Below are 13,253 nucleotides of genomic sequence, written 5' to 3' on the forward strand. Positions count from 1 at the left end.
ATAGTTCATGAAGTATGGTCCAGGCTCACCAGTACAGGCCACACAAAGCTTCCTGATGGCTACAGGCTGATTTCTGAAAAGCGGCCTGGGGGTTATGCCAGTCCAGAGGACACCGAAACCCACCGAGTCTACTTCTATACTCACCCGATGGCTTCTACGAATGACGCACTGTAGAGCTATTGTAACGTTCTATTCATTTAGTTCTTTAAAAAGTTATTACTAAAGTTGACCAGTAAAGTCTACTTTAGCAACACTACAAAGCTCCTACTATAAATTGCTCAGACAGTTGAGGCTTTCAGGAAGAATGCCTGATTATCATGACCTTATAATTATTGTCTTATCATTTGTCATAGTACTCAGTAACTTCTTATCATTTCATTACAAAATAGTACCGGTTTAGCTTTACTTTCAGCAACGTAGTTGATCTGGGGTTGTACATACTGCTGCAAATTTTTATCAACTGTAATTACTGACTTTTAATTTCCTAATCAACAGCTCTTAAGACATATATATGCCTTATGGGATCATACATATATCTATATTTATTTTACTAGTAACTTATATTACCAAAAAGCCTGAATAGTGAAACTTCATTCGTGATGTACTGCCTGTGAATCTACGGTAAATAATTAGTAACATATAAATATAATAAAATTTAAGGTTATTTCTAAGTTTATATGTTTTATACATATAATTTTTAAAAAATCACGTGTGTAAGTCCAACCTCTTCAACTTATTTTCAGACAGTTCCTTCACTGGAATGTGAGACTGTGGGGCAGGTGTACTGAAGGGTGTAATTTGCACCCTCTTCCCCAAAGGGCCTCAGTACAAAAAGGTCAAAATGCTTAAATTACTAACTATATTCAGTAATTTTAAGAACATCTTAAAAGAGTATTTATTTATATCTTCACTGATTACCTGAAAAAACTCTGCAGACATTTCCAAAAAAGGAGCCTCAAAATCTTCTTCATAGACTGATCGTCCTTCGAGACCTAAAATCATTAACATCTGGCAAGCATTTCTTATTGCGCCTCTGTCAAAAGAAGTTAAACCACTTGATAATAAAAACACATTAAAGATTCATGTAAAAGATGCAGAAGTAGCTAGAAAGACTTTCAGAGCAAGTTTTTTTAACCAAAGTGACCAATCTCCCATAAGTAACTAATTTATAACATAAGGATTTACAGTAATTTTAATTGGAAAGCGTATCTTGACTGCACAGCTATTTATCTCAAGTTCTCATGCTGTTGTAACTTAGGATTTTTGAAGAAAATATGTTTAAAATGACTAAATATTCCTGTGTATTTAAAAGTGCAAAAAGAATAAACAGCCTATCAGGAAGCAGGGAGGAGAGAGGGAGTCTACAGCACTTGACATGGGTACAACGCACAGTTACTCCTAGGCAATATAATTTTTTTGCACCAAATGGCTTTGCACCAAAGCTGAAATAAAAAGAACTTTACAAGTCTTCCTCTAACAGCTGCTTTGAATATAAAGAAGCAAAGAAAGCAGGCTTGCATGTTTCAAGCCACTCTGGCTGCAGTGTCACAAAAATGGCACTGCAACAATGTTTGGGGGGGGTGGAATATGACTTAACAAAAGGGGTACAAGAGTTCTTAGTCATTTTAGACTATGTTCGACATTTTTTTTCTTCAAAGACCTTAAAAATAAATGCTAGCCAAAAGCCCTTTTAAAGAAGAAAAAAAAAATATTATCAAATAGCAAAAAAAAAAAAAAAAAAAAAAGCCAGCATAAAAAAAATACATAAAAAAATCAAAAAGAAGACTAATGGCTGATTTGCTTTTTAAAAGTATATTCAATAAAAGCTTAGGATAGTTTCTTCTAAAAATAAATGTGTGCTTTTTAGTTACAATCTAGCTAACTTTGTTAACTGTGATATAAGGTTTTTGAGTATTTTCATAATATGCTGGACAATCAAACTTTAATTTACTTTAATAAAATTAAGACAGTGAATCGGTTCTCAAGATATAACCACTAAAAACCAAAACCCAAAGAGTAAAAAGATTATTATACCGGTCTACAACTTCTCCTTTCCGCTCCCTGGCAATCATATCCAACAGCGTTTGTCGTAGGTGATCCCTAATACACCCGTAACGTACAACTTGATCTCGAAAAATAATTAATCCCAAATTGTAGACATTCTCCACATTATTTTGTTGTACGTACACACGGTCCTGCAGTTAAAACAAAATCATAATATAAACATTAGTACAACTCTTGTGAACATAAAAATAATCCTTTTGAGTTACAATAATAAAGGAAATAAAATTCCAAAAGTGGTCGATTTAGTACCTCCCAAGTTATATAAAAGTTATATATAGTAAGTCCTTACAATTTACAATTGCTACTGAAACAATGGCTATAGGCGGTTGCCCATTTACCCTAAGAAAAAGGGAGGAAAAAAGCAAGCACCCCACCCAGGGAGAGAGGCAAGTCAGCAGAAAGCAGAGGAGAAAGGTAGACAGCAAGGCAGGCAGAACTTCCTTTCTCCCAAAGCCATACCATGCACAAATATGGTTCTTATTTTCTTAAATACTGTACCTGAAGATCATATTCTTTAAGTAAAATTGAGAGCTGAATGAAATACAGATGCATGTGACTTAAGCTGACTGTTTACTGGTAAATGTTAAAAGCTTCTAATGCTTATAACAGAGCAGCATTCAGTATTACATAATTAAAACACTCCTAGCTACTGCCGTTTCAGATTATTACTGGTAGTCATCTAACTTTCAAGTTCTTACCAACATGATTACTGGTGTCTCACTTAATAGAGTACAGATAATCCAGAATTATTGGCCATAAAAGTCCTATTTTGTGAAATATTTTAAAATCTGTATTTACACCAAAATACACTGAAATAAAACTACTGTTCTTAATTCACAAAAGGATTAGTAACAGAATTCCTTTCTGTTCTTAACCAGGATCTCTCCGGGCTTTGGCAGGTCTGTGAACTTCCCAAAATTTTTAAATTATTGTGTTTGTTCATACGTAAGTATTTTGGAAAGAGTCCGTAGCTTTCACCAGATTCTTAAAGGCATTTGTAAGCCAAAAACAGTAAGACTCACTGCAAACTGTGATCTCTGAACTTTTAAAGGAACATTGTTAATACAAGCAACACCAAATAGAATACAAGGTAAACATGAACAGAAGTTCTACCATATTAGTATTAAATGGTCTTGATCACCTTTCCAGCCAATGTTTACTAAATTCTCCATGAGTAGCACTCTCTTCACAGACACTATCCTCCAACTTTCATTCAGCTCACACAATGGTACATACCTAATGGCTACAAGGAAAGCTGCTCTTTTATTAGCATTGTTGGTGCTCACTTTCTACATTTTATATCACATTTTTCAAATCCTGACAGCAACTTGCAGTTAAGTTCAAAATTTTCATTGATGACTTCTTCAATAAATTCTTGAATTTCACACTTCTTTCCTCAAGATCTTAAATTCTGAGTTTTGCCCTGACCACCTCCCTCCTCCTTTTTGATGGCCTCACTGTTTTCTATGTACTGAAGTTACTCTTTACTCTCATGACCTTCAGGTCCAACACTCCCCACCCTCCACTACCATACTGATTCTGGCTTACTTTTCAGCATAAAACAAAACACATTCAATAAAAACTGGCATAAATCTAATAACTTATAAAGCAATGAGAAAATAATCACTCCAATTATTGAATAAATTATTTATAAATTTGATTTTTACAATTTTGATTATAAATTTCTACAGTACAGATTCTGTACCAAATACAGAATCACTCTTACCCAACGCAATCAAAACCAGTAACTAGCTAGCTAATGTGGTAAAAGAGGAAAACTATTAAACATACACACACACACACACACACACCACACCAGCACCTTAAACATTTTAATTTAAAACATATAAGCATTCACTGAGATAAAGACTTTTTCTTTGAACATGAGTCCTGTGATTAGAAGTCAACGCTGTCTTTCTCACATATACCCATACATCATAAATATCTAGTCTGTCTACTTTCAGTTTAAGATGGCTAATGACCAGAGACAACTGTGAAGCAATGTAAATGGCCTAGATTTTTACAATTTCCACTCCAGTCTTTTAAAATACCAAATTACCCAATATTTAGTGATTTGCCTTCATCAAGTCTTTCCAAAACATTCAATCTAGTTTGCCAAATAACAAATTTTATTGTTTTTCGCACTTTTATTGACTTACATAATATAAAATGATGTAATAACAAGAAGTACAACTAGCGTAAACAGGCCTGAAAACAAATACAACGGACTCTCAGTAAGCAAAGCTCAATTGACAAGAGCAAAACAGAGAAGATACACTGAAAAGTAGTGGAACAGCACTGAGAGAACTTTGTATATCCATCAGGCTGTTTCACAGCTAGAACAGAAAGTACTGTTAATTCGGGCAGGTACTGTTAAGTTTCTACTGTACGATACGCCTCTGTGACATTCAGCACATCTTGTGGGGGATATGTAACATCACATACATATGATATAAGCAAACTTAACATATGTCTACTAAGACACTAACCTCTTTCTTAGGAAACCAAATGTTCTTAATTTAGGCTAAGAGAAATGTCAAAGAACCAAGTCAGATTTTACTGTTTTTGGTGAAAGGCAACTACTTTTAAGAATTACAGGACAAAAGACACATGCAATGGAATCTTCAGAGTAAACTAAGAGTGTTAAAGTGAAAATTTTTTTAACGTTTTCCCCTTTTGGCTTTATTGCAGTTATATGCCGTAAAATTCACTCATTTTAAGAGCATGGTTCAATAATTTACAGTAAATTTCTATATTGTGTAGTCATTGCCACAATCCAGTTCTAGAATATACTTCCATCACTCAAAAAAAGAAAAGAAAAAGAAAAAATCCCTCCAGCCATTCCGCAGTCAATCTCCACTTCCAGCTCCTCTGCTTTCTCTTTCTATACATTTCCTTTCCTGGACATTTCATATAAGTGGAATCATAGAACATGTAATCTTTTGTATCTGATTTTCCATCAAGCATAAAGTTGCTACAGTTCATTAATATAACATATATTAGTATTTCATTCCTTTTTTGGGCTCAAGTATTCCATTGTATTGGATATGCCACATTTAGCTTATCCATTTATCAGCTGATGGATATTTGGGGCTGTTTCCAGTCTACTATGAGTAATGTTGCTATGAACACTTGGGTACAATCTTCTTGTTGGACATATGCTTTCATTTCTCTTGGATGGACTTCTATGAGTAGAAGTACTGTTGAGCTATATGAAAATTGCCAAACTGTTTGTTTTCTAAAGTGGACATATCAGTTATAGGATTCTTCGTATTATCTCTGGCTCTACCATTAACTGGTGGTGTGACCCTGAGTAAGTCATTTACCCACTCCGGTCCTGGGTAACATAAAGGGCTGGTAAAGACAGTCTCTAAAACTCTGATTTCCTTTGAAGCTTAACTTTCTGATCAAAAATTAACACATACTAGGGATCAAGACACATTTCAATATTACTCCTTCCCTTTCTGTTATCAGTCTCCCCTGGCCTGGGTTACTCTCTTCTCAATCCTAAACACAGTGATGCTATCACTACCAAAGCAGGTGAGTCTATAACTGTATTGTCCTATAATATCTGCTACCTTAAGCCCTGTGGCAAAAAGACAGAAAGAGAGCCAGGTGCAGCTGATGAGTTCTTCAGGCATAATGCATATGGGAGAGAACAATGTTTCAGAGTAAAAGAAGCCAGGTATGATGGTAACACATGGTTGGAGTATTTGAGCAAAGCACAGAAAATTTACATCCATGGAGGATGACTGGGGATAAGGGAAGTACAGATGTTGTAGGATAAAAGCCAAACCCTTGTCTTTTAATATGAGACTGTCAAGGTGTATAATGATTATAATTAAATGACATAATATTAAGAAAAGCTGTTAACCCTGAAATATGATTATAAATACCAGAGAGCTAATAAATAGAGAAGGGAAAACCTGCAAACATGAGTATAGCTACTTAAATGAGTAATACCAAATAGTCATTTATATTGTTTGGTACATATGATTAATTACCATCAATTAAAATAAAAGCTATACATACATACATACATCTGAGTGTTTATGTGTGCGTACATTAAACTAATGCAGGCACACATTCACAATAAACTTGTGATCTGCACATGATTATTAAAATATTTGCTGAATGAACATGCTAAATCTTCTGTTTACTGTTTATCAGCACTATCAGAAGGAATTCAGCCTGTGGGTACACAACAGCCTTTCATAATAGATTCTAACAGGAATTTCTCTTTGTTAAAAAATAAGTGGTTAATTTTATGTAATACAGTATCAATTTAGCTCTAATCATTTAAATCACTGGAGGACTTTTTATTTTGTATACCTTTCTATGTGAATATTTAATTTGACCAAAAGGTAGTTTTGTATGAGTCCAACATTAGTCATTTATCTATTGAAGAGAGCTCAGCAGAGATAGAAAGTTGGTGGTTGCTTCTATTTGCCTTTTGAAAGCCAAAATACAAGCATTTTAAGTATAAAATGTTCTGAAAAATCCATTTGAAAGCCTCACGTCTGGATCAAACATTAGATTTACTAAAGGGATGTGAGTTTCATAACTACAGAGATAAAATTACATTTAAAATCTCTGTTTATGGTTCCCTCTTGGGAGATGTTATTCCTAGACCAAGCAAACCTTTTCCCCTTAACTGATGGCTTCACCAAGACACCTAATCCACCAAGATACCTAAATATTTAACTAATATATGAGAGATCTAACTCGGCATGCAAAAGTATTCTTAGATGTGTCAAGCCACACTATGCGAAAATATATATTTTATGAAAGCTAAACCTGTGCAAAGTCAAGGAGTGACTGTGTAAGTGGGCTAAAAAGCTTCATGACTCAGGGAGTGGTATTTAAATAAAAATAAAACAACAAAAATTTGATAATGAACCTCAAAAAAATAACTCTTACTACTTTATCCACAAGAAATGGTACGGGAAATATTTTTAACCAACAGTCATTGTATCACGAAAAAGCAAACTAGGATAAATGTGTACTGGGCATAGGAATCAATGATGCACCCAAGGAAAGGACAAATTATAAGCTCTTTCAATATCACTCATATCTAGTGTCTCATCTGAACAATGTTTTCTTGTAAGATTAAATAGGTATTTGGGAAGCAAATTCTAAAACTAACCTTTGGGTTACATTCAACTCTGAACACTCAGTACTACAAATATAAATACAATAGTCCTTTGTCTCAATTATTTTTTGAGGGAGCTTGTTATAAAATTTTTGCTTCAAATACCAGCAGTTCAGTACTTTTAATAACACCACTAACGAACTAAGGGCAGTTATGGATTAGTACTCATTTATCTACACTTCCCTGCTTGATCCCACTTATGACCAACGGTAGCTATTTATTTAGGCAAAGACCACTTTTTAAATTGAAGTGAATAGCTCTGAAAGTTGGTTTATCAAGCACACTGTCAAGGAGCTTAATTAAATAATTCTTCTTTCACTTTCTTGTCCTCAAGGCAAGAAGATCTATAACTGTTTTCGTTTATGTTTTTTTTTTAAAAAAAGAGAAAAGAAAAGTGGCAGGAACCCGCATGCTGCAACTATGACCCGGCACAACCAAATAAATAAAATAATTAAATAAATTTTTAAAAAATAAAAAAAAATTTAAATAAAAAGGGTAAATAAATAAATAAAAATAAAAACAGAATTACCATATGATCTAGCAATTCTACCATCTAGGTTTATACTCAAAAGAGTCAAAAGAAGGGTCTTAAAGAAATATTCATACACCCATGTTCATAGCAGCATTATTCAAAATAGCCAAAGGGTGGAAACAAGCCAAGTGACCACTGACAGATGAATGGATAAGCAAATGTGGTATATCCATACAACTGAATATTATTCAGCCTGAAAAAGAAAGGCAATTTTTAAAATTGATGCAACATTGGTTAATAACATTACATACATTTCATGTGTACAATATTATATTATGAGTTCTGTATACACTACAACGTGCTCACCACCAAATGTTTAGTTTCTGTCATCATACAGCCAACCCCCTTTACCCATCTTGCGCTGCCCCCATCCCCTTTTCCCTCTGGTAACCACTAATCTGTTAAGGAAGGGAATTCAGACTCAGGCTACAACATGGATGAAACTTGAGTTGTAAAAGGACAGATACTCTATGATTCCACTTACATGAGGTAGCTAGAGTGGTCTAATTCATACAGAAAGTACAATGGTGGTGACCAGGGGGTGGGGAATGGGGAGTTATCATTTAAAGGGTATCGGGTTTTAGTTTTGCAAGATGAAAATTCTGGAAATGAATGGAGGTGATGGCTGTGCAACAGTATGAATGTACTTAACACCACTGAACTAACTGTACACTTTAAAATGATTAAGATAATAAATTTTATGTTATGTGCATTTTACAACAATTAAAACAAATGAACAAATACTGTTTAAAAGCATCAAAGAGCACCAAAAGCAACCTGGACTTGCGGGGCCCGGATTCTGGAGAAAAGACAAGTATACCGAGAGGAGCCCTACATTCGCCTTCACTCGTTCCCTTGGGTCATTTGTTGTATTTGGAGGACTGGAAAAAGAGGCCAAGCAGAAAGTCACAGGTGGGCTGGCTATCAAGCAGCTAAGACTTATGAGGCAAAAGTCTGAAGAAGAGAGAAATGTAAAGAAGAGCCAGAAACTCTGCAAGCAATTTTCACTGAGATGTTTACTGACACATCACCTAAGCGTGGATGAGACACCAAAATACCAAATAGAAAGCAGCACTGGGAGACTAAAGAGCTGAACAGAGACTGTTGGCAGACTTGCACTAGAGAGAGACAAAAGCTGGTATCTCAAGGCACAGTAACTGTGAAGAGCAAACCAGTAAACAACTCAGGCTTTTAACTGAGACCGCAGAAGGGGTTATTTCCTGTGCGTAAAAACATGCCCTGGAAAAAAAAGGCAAACTGAAAATAGATCAACCTTAACAAAGCCTAAAAGCCAGCTTCAACTTGATCATGGTGATCTTTGATCCTATGAAGGAAAACATCATCATCCAGGGCCTCCACAATTTTTCATACACAATGTTGGAAATATTACCAGGCCTGTCCCCGCATCAAAACAAAACAAGCACCCCAGGATCAAATGTCTAAAAACTAAGGGGGAAAAGCCCCAGGAAGTCAAAGTATTCTAAGACTCTGATACTATCCAGAAGTGGTTTAAAAAAAAAAACTAATATAAGGTAAACTATATAAGTCAAGGATCTATGTTGTAATCTCTAAGGTAATCCCTAAAATAATAAAAGTATATATAAATAACAGCTAATGGGGGAAGGGTATAGGATAATAAAGCATACTTGATTCACCTAAAAGGAGTAAAGAAATCTGAAAAAAATCAAAAGAACAGATAAGACAAACAGGAAAAAAAAAACAGCAGGATGGCAAATATAAACCCAAATACATCAGTAATCACATTAAATGTAAATGAATTATATGCTTCAATTTAAAAACAAAGATTATCAAAAAGGTGGAAAACAACGATTAACAAAAAGGTGGAAAGAAACAGATGAGATGAAGTGTGCCATGCAAACATTAATTGTAAGAAAGCTCATACAGTAACACTAGACAAAGTAGTCTTTAAGCAAGAAGTATTACTAGTGATAAAGAAGGATATTTCAGAAAAATAAAAGTCGATTCAATAGGAAGATAAAACTCTAAATTGATATTCACTTTGTAACAAAACCTCAAAATATATAAACTAAAAGAATAAACAAATCAAATCTGAAGATTTTAATATTTCTTGGTAGTTGATGGAACAAGCAGACAAAAAGTTTAGTAAAGACGTGGAAGATCTGAACTTGATTAGTAAATCTGACTAACTGGTACGTTTACAACACTTTATCCAACAATTGCAGATTGAAAAACTGAAGTTAACTGAAATGAAAAACTTCTCTTCAAAGACACCACTAAGAGAAAAGGCAAGCCCAGAATGGAAGACACTACCTCACAATACATATATTATTTGACAAAGAACATTTATCCAGAACATATAAAGAACTCTCACAAATTACTAAAAACACAAACCCCATAAAACCCACATTTAAAAAAAAGATGGGCAAAAAAAAATTGTGCAGTTTAATTTATGTTATATATCAACAAAAGTGTCTCAAAAAATTAGAAGAGGACTTTCAAATTAGTTTAAGGCTAATATACTATCAAGTGGTTAGAATAATTGCTACAGTATCTAATATTTTTGTTGAGTTTCTAAGTGTTCTAATAATGATGGTTTTAAATAACTTCTGATGACAATTAGGTATCTAAAGCCTTAGAAAGTCACTTCTTCAATGAGAATTTTATTATCAAATTCAAAATAAAAAATGAGAAAAGAAACAATACTAAAGATTTCTAATATGTTTGATAGCTTACACCTGGATCATTGACAAAATCATTGTTCTTAAATTAGGCTTGGGAAACCAGGATTATCTGCCCAAATGGGATGTCCACATCATAAAACTGCCCAGTGATAGAAGAAACTGGAAAAAGGAACCCAGTTGTTTAGAATATAGTGTCTGATACATAATACACAGTCATTGTATACCTGCTGAATGAATGAATTTATCCACCTAAGCACAAAGGTGAATGAATGTTAGCTCAACTCTGTGTAAATAAATCATATATATATATATGATATTACATAAAATTATCATACACACACACGTGTATATATATGGGGGGCAGTCCCCTTTATGGACAAAAGTTTCATTTCCTTTCCTACAGCAAGATATGACTGCACCACCACAGGGCCTACCTCTGGCTGAATTAATACTTGCCTCCCTAAACTCAGTCATAGATTGCTACATAATCAGTGCACACACACAAAAACAGTTCACAGGGCATAGTAATCAAGGTGTTTATGGCTCTATTAATTTGTTTGAAAGAGGAGGTAAAATGGACGGCAAGGAAGAAATCCTAATTATCAAGCATAATACTCTTAACCTTTACAGTATTTACGATGTTGCCCTAGCTTTATTTTACATAAAGGCTTAGTACCTGGCTTTTGACCTAACCATAAAAAGATGCCAAGGTATTATACTGCCAGTCACAAACGCAAACACTAGAGCACATATGGGGAACCTGTCCTGCACAGACCTTTCTTGCAAAAGCAGTAAGTAAATGTATTGAACAAGCGTGAAGCTTAACAGTCCCAAAGCCACTGGATCCTATTTTCTTCTAAGATGTTATTTTGAAAACAGAGAAAGTACCAAGAAGACTCTTAAGCAACCTATCTATGTTCTTCCAGAATACAGCTATTTTCAAACTTTTCTCAATGTGCAATCTAGAATACAGTAAAGACGTATTTTTTGGAACTAAAAGTATCAAAATCTACGAGAGAAAAAACAGAATCACAAATTCTGTCATCACCATGTTCTGATCCTGTCTTCTGATCTCCAAGGACATACAAATCCTTGGTAGCTTCAGCAAACAGCTTACATTATTTCTCTCAACTCTACTCCTTGACATCTATTACCTTTGGTAACTGCAACTTTCATAATAATGACCAATCTGACACACTCCTTACAGATGCCTAAATTTTCATCTCCCATCTTATCAGGATTCCCTTCACCCACATATTGGTATGGACAAATTTTGATACTCATCATAGAAGACATCAAGTGTCCCTGGTATTACAGACCCTCTTTCCTCCCGCCTCTCCTCGGTTACACTTCAACTGCTCCGCATTCTAACTGGACCTCCAGGTCTACTGATCCCTGACACCTAATACTTGTTTCCTGGGACCTTGTGATTCACTTACCTGCTTATTAAACAGCACAGATCCATGATCAACAATTTTAACAATGCTACTATCTAAGAATTCTTCCCCATACCGAATAAGCCAAATTGTATCAGTAGGTTTTCCTTAGTTTTTGAATATTCTTCTCTGAGACTGCTTAAGTACCTCTGAAAAAAGTACAAATGCTGCTGACCGCCTCCACTATACAAAATTTGTGCCAGCTTACCCTAAATTATCTCCTCACAATTACAGATGATCCACTTAGTTATCTATAGATAGTTGACCCCAGCACAGGGGATATTCCAAACTTCCCCCATGTGTTAGTTTCCTATCATTGCTGAAGAAATTACCACAACTTTAGTACCTTACTTATTCTCTAACAGTTCTACAGTTGAGAAGACTGAAAACAGTTTCACTAGGATAAATCAAGATGTCGACAGGGCTGGTTCTTTCTGGAGGCTCTGAGGGGGGAATCCACTTCCTTGTCTTTTTCGGCTTCCAGGAGCCACCTGTATTCCCTGGCTATAGCCCCTTTTCCATCTTCAAAGCATTATCACTCCAATCTCTGCCTCTGTCATCATACTGACTTCTCTTACTCTGACCCTCCTGCAACCCTCTTATAAAGACCCTGCACTTCTACTGGGCTCACCAGGATAACCTAGGAAAACATCATCTCATGATCCTCAACCTAATCACATCTGCAAAGTTCCTTCTGCCATATAAGGTAACAATCCCTAGGTTCCAGAGGTTAGTCATGGGCATATCTGGGGGTCCATTACTCAGTCTACCACACTCCTCAACACCTGACATGCTTCTGTCACCCAAAACTGATGGTCCCACCTTCTACTTTATTAAGGAGACCAACAGCATCAGAAGAGTTCCTCAGCTTCTTTCCTCTTCACAAAGTTGTTGCTACATTCCACTTCACCTCTTCACCCACCATCCTTGATGACTTCCCATATAGCTCAAAGAAGCAGTGACCCCTTCTTTCCTGGGTCAACTCTCCACCCCAGGACTTTGAATTTATAGCCTCTAGTCTTTAAGGATAACCTGCAATAGTACTATATCTTTGTTATTTGTGAAAATGAATGGGAATATAGATAAATTCAAGTAAAAACATGAAAATATCTTTGAAAATAACCAGAGTTTTATGCAGAAAATTCCTCTATTAACCTTCTATTAGCCTACATATCACAATAGTAAATGCTTTCCTATATCTTTTGACATTAATTCTAATTGCTCAAAAGTAACCTACAGAATACCATCCATAAATTTAACTCTCCCTTGATATTGTATTCATTTTATAGTTTAAGGGGGGGAGGGAAGTGAACTGAATATAAATATACCTGTGGATTATTTTGATCATTAAAGCTATTATATAACCTATAACACATTTTCTCCATAAAATAATCAGATCTTTCCCT

At 35.0% G+C, this 13,253-nt stretch overlaps 1 protein-coding gene across 1 annotated transcript in view; it reads right to left on the reverse strand.

The window, feature by feature from the left end:
• The window catches only part of CUL3 (cullin 3), a 54,217-nt gene that overhangs the window by 36,468 nt on the left and 4,496 nt on the right, over positions 1-13,253 (reverse strand). Inside the window, exons 2-3 of the mRNA XM_007450043.1 lie at positions 2,035-2,195; positions 919-1,033 (exon numbers count right to left, since the gene is read on the reverse strand). Of these exons, the coding sequence (XP_007450105.1) occupies positions 919-1,033; positions 2,035-2,195 (276 nt within the window). The remainder of the gene's footprint in view (positions 1-918; positions 1,034-2,034; positions 2,196-13,253) is intronic.

The sequence above is a fragment of the Lipotes vexillifer genome, unplaced genomic scaffold (genome assembly GCF_000442215.2).
Source record: "Lipotes vexillifer unplaced genomic scaffold, Lipotes_vexillifer_v1.1 scaffold2491, whole genome shotgun sequence".
Lineage (NCBI taxonomy): Eukaryota > Metazoa > Chordata > Mammalia > Artiodactyla > Lipotidae > Lipotes > Lipotes vexillifer.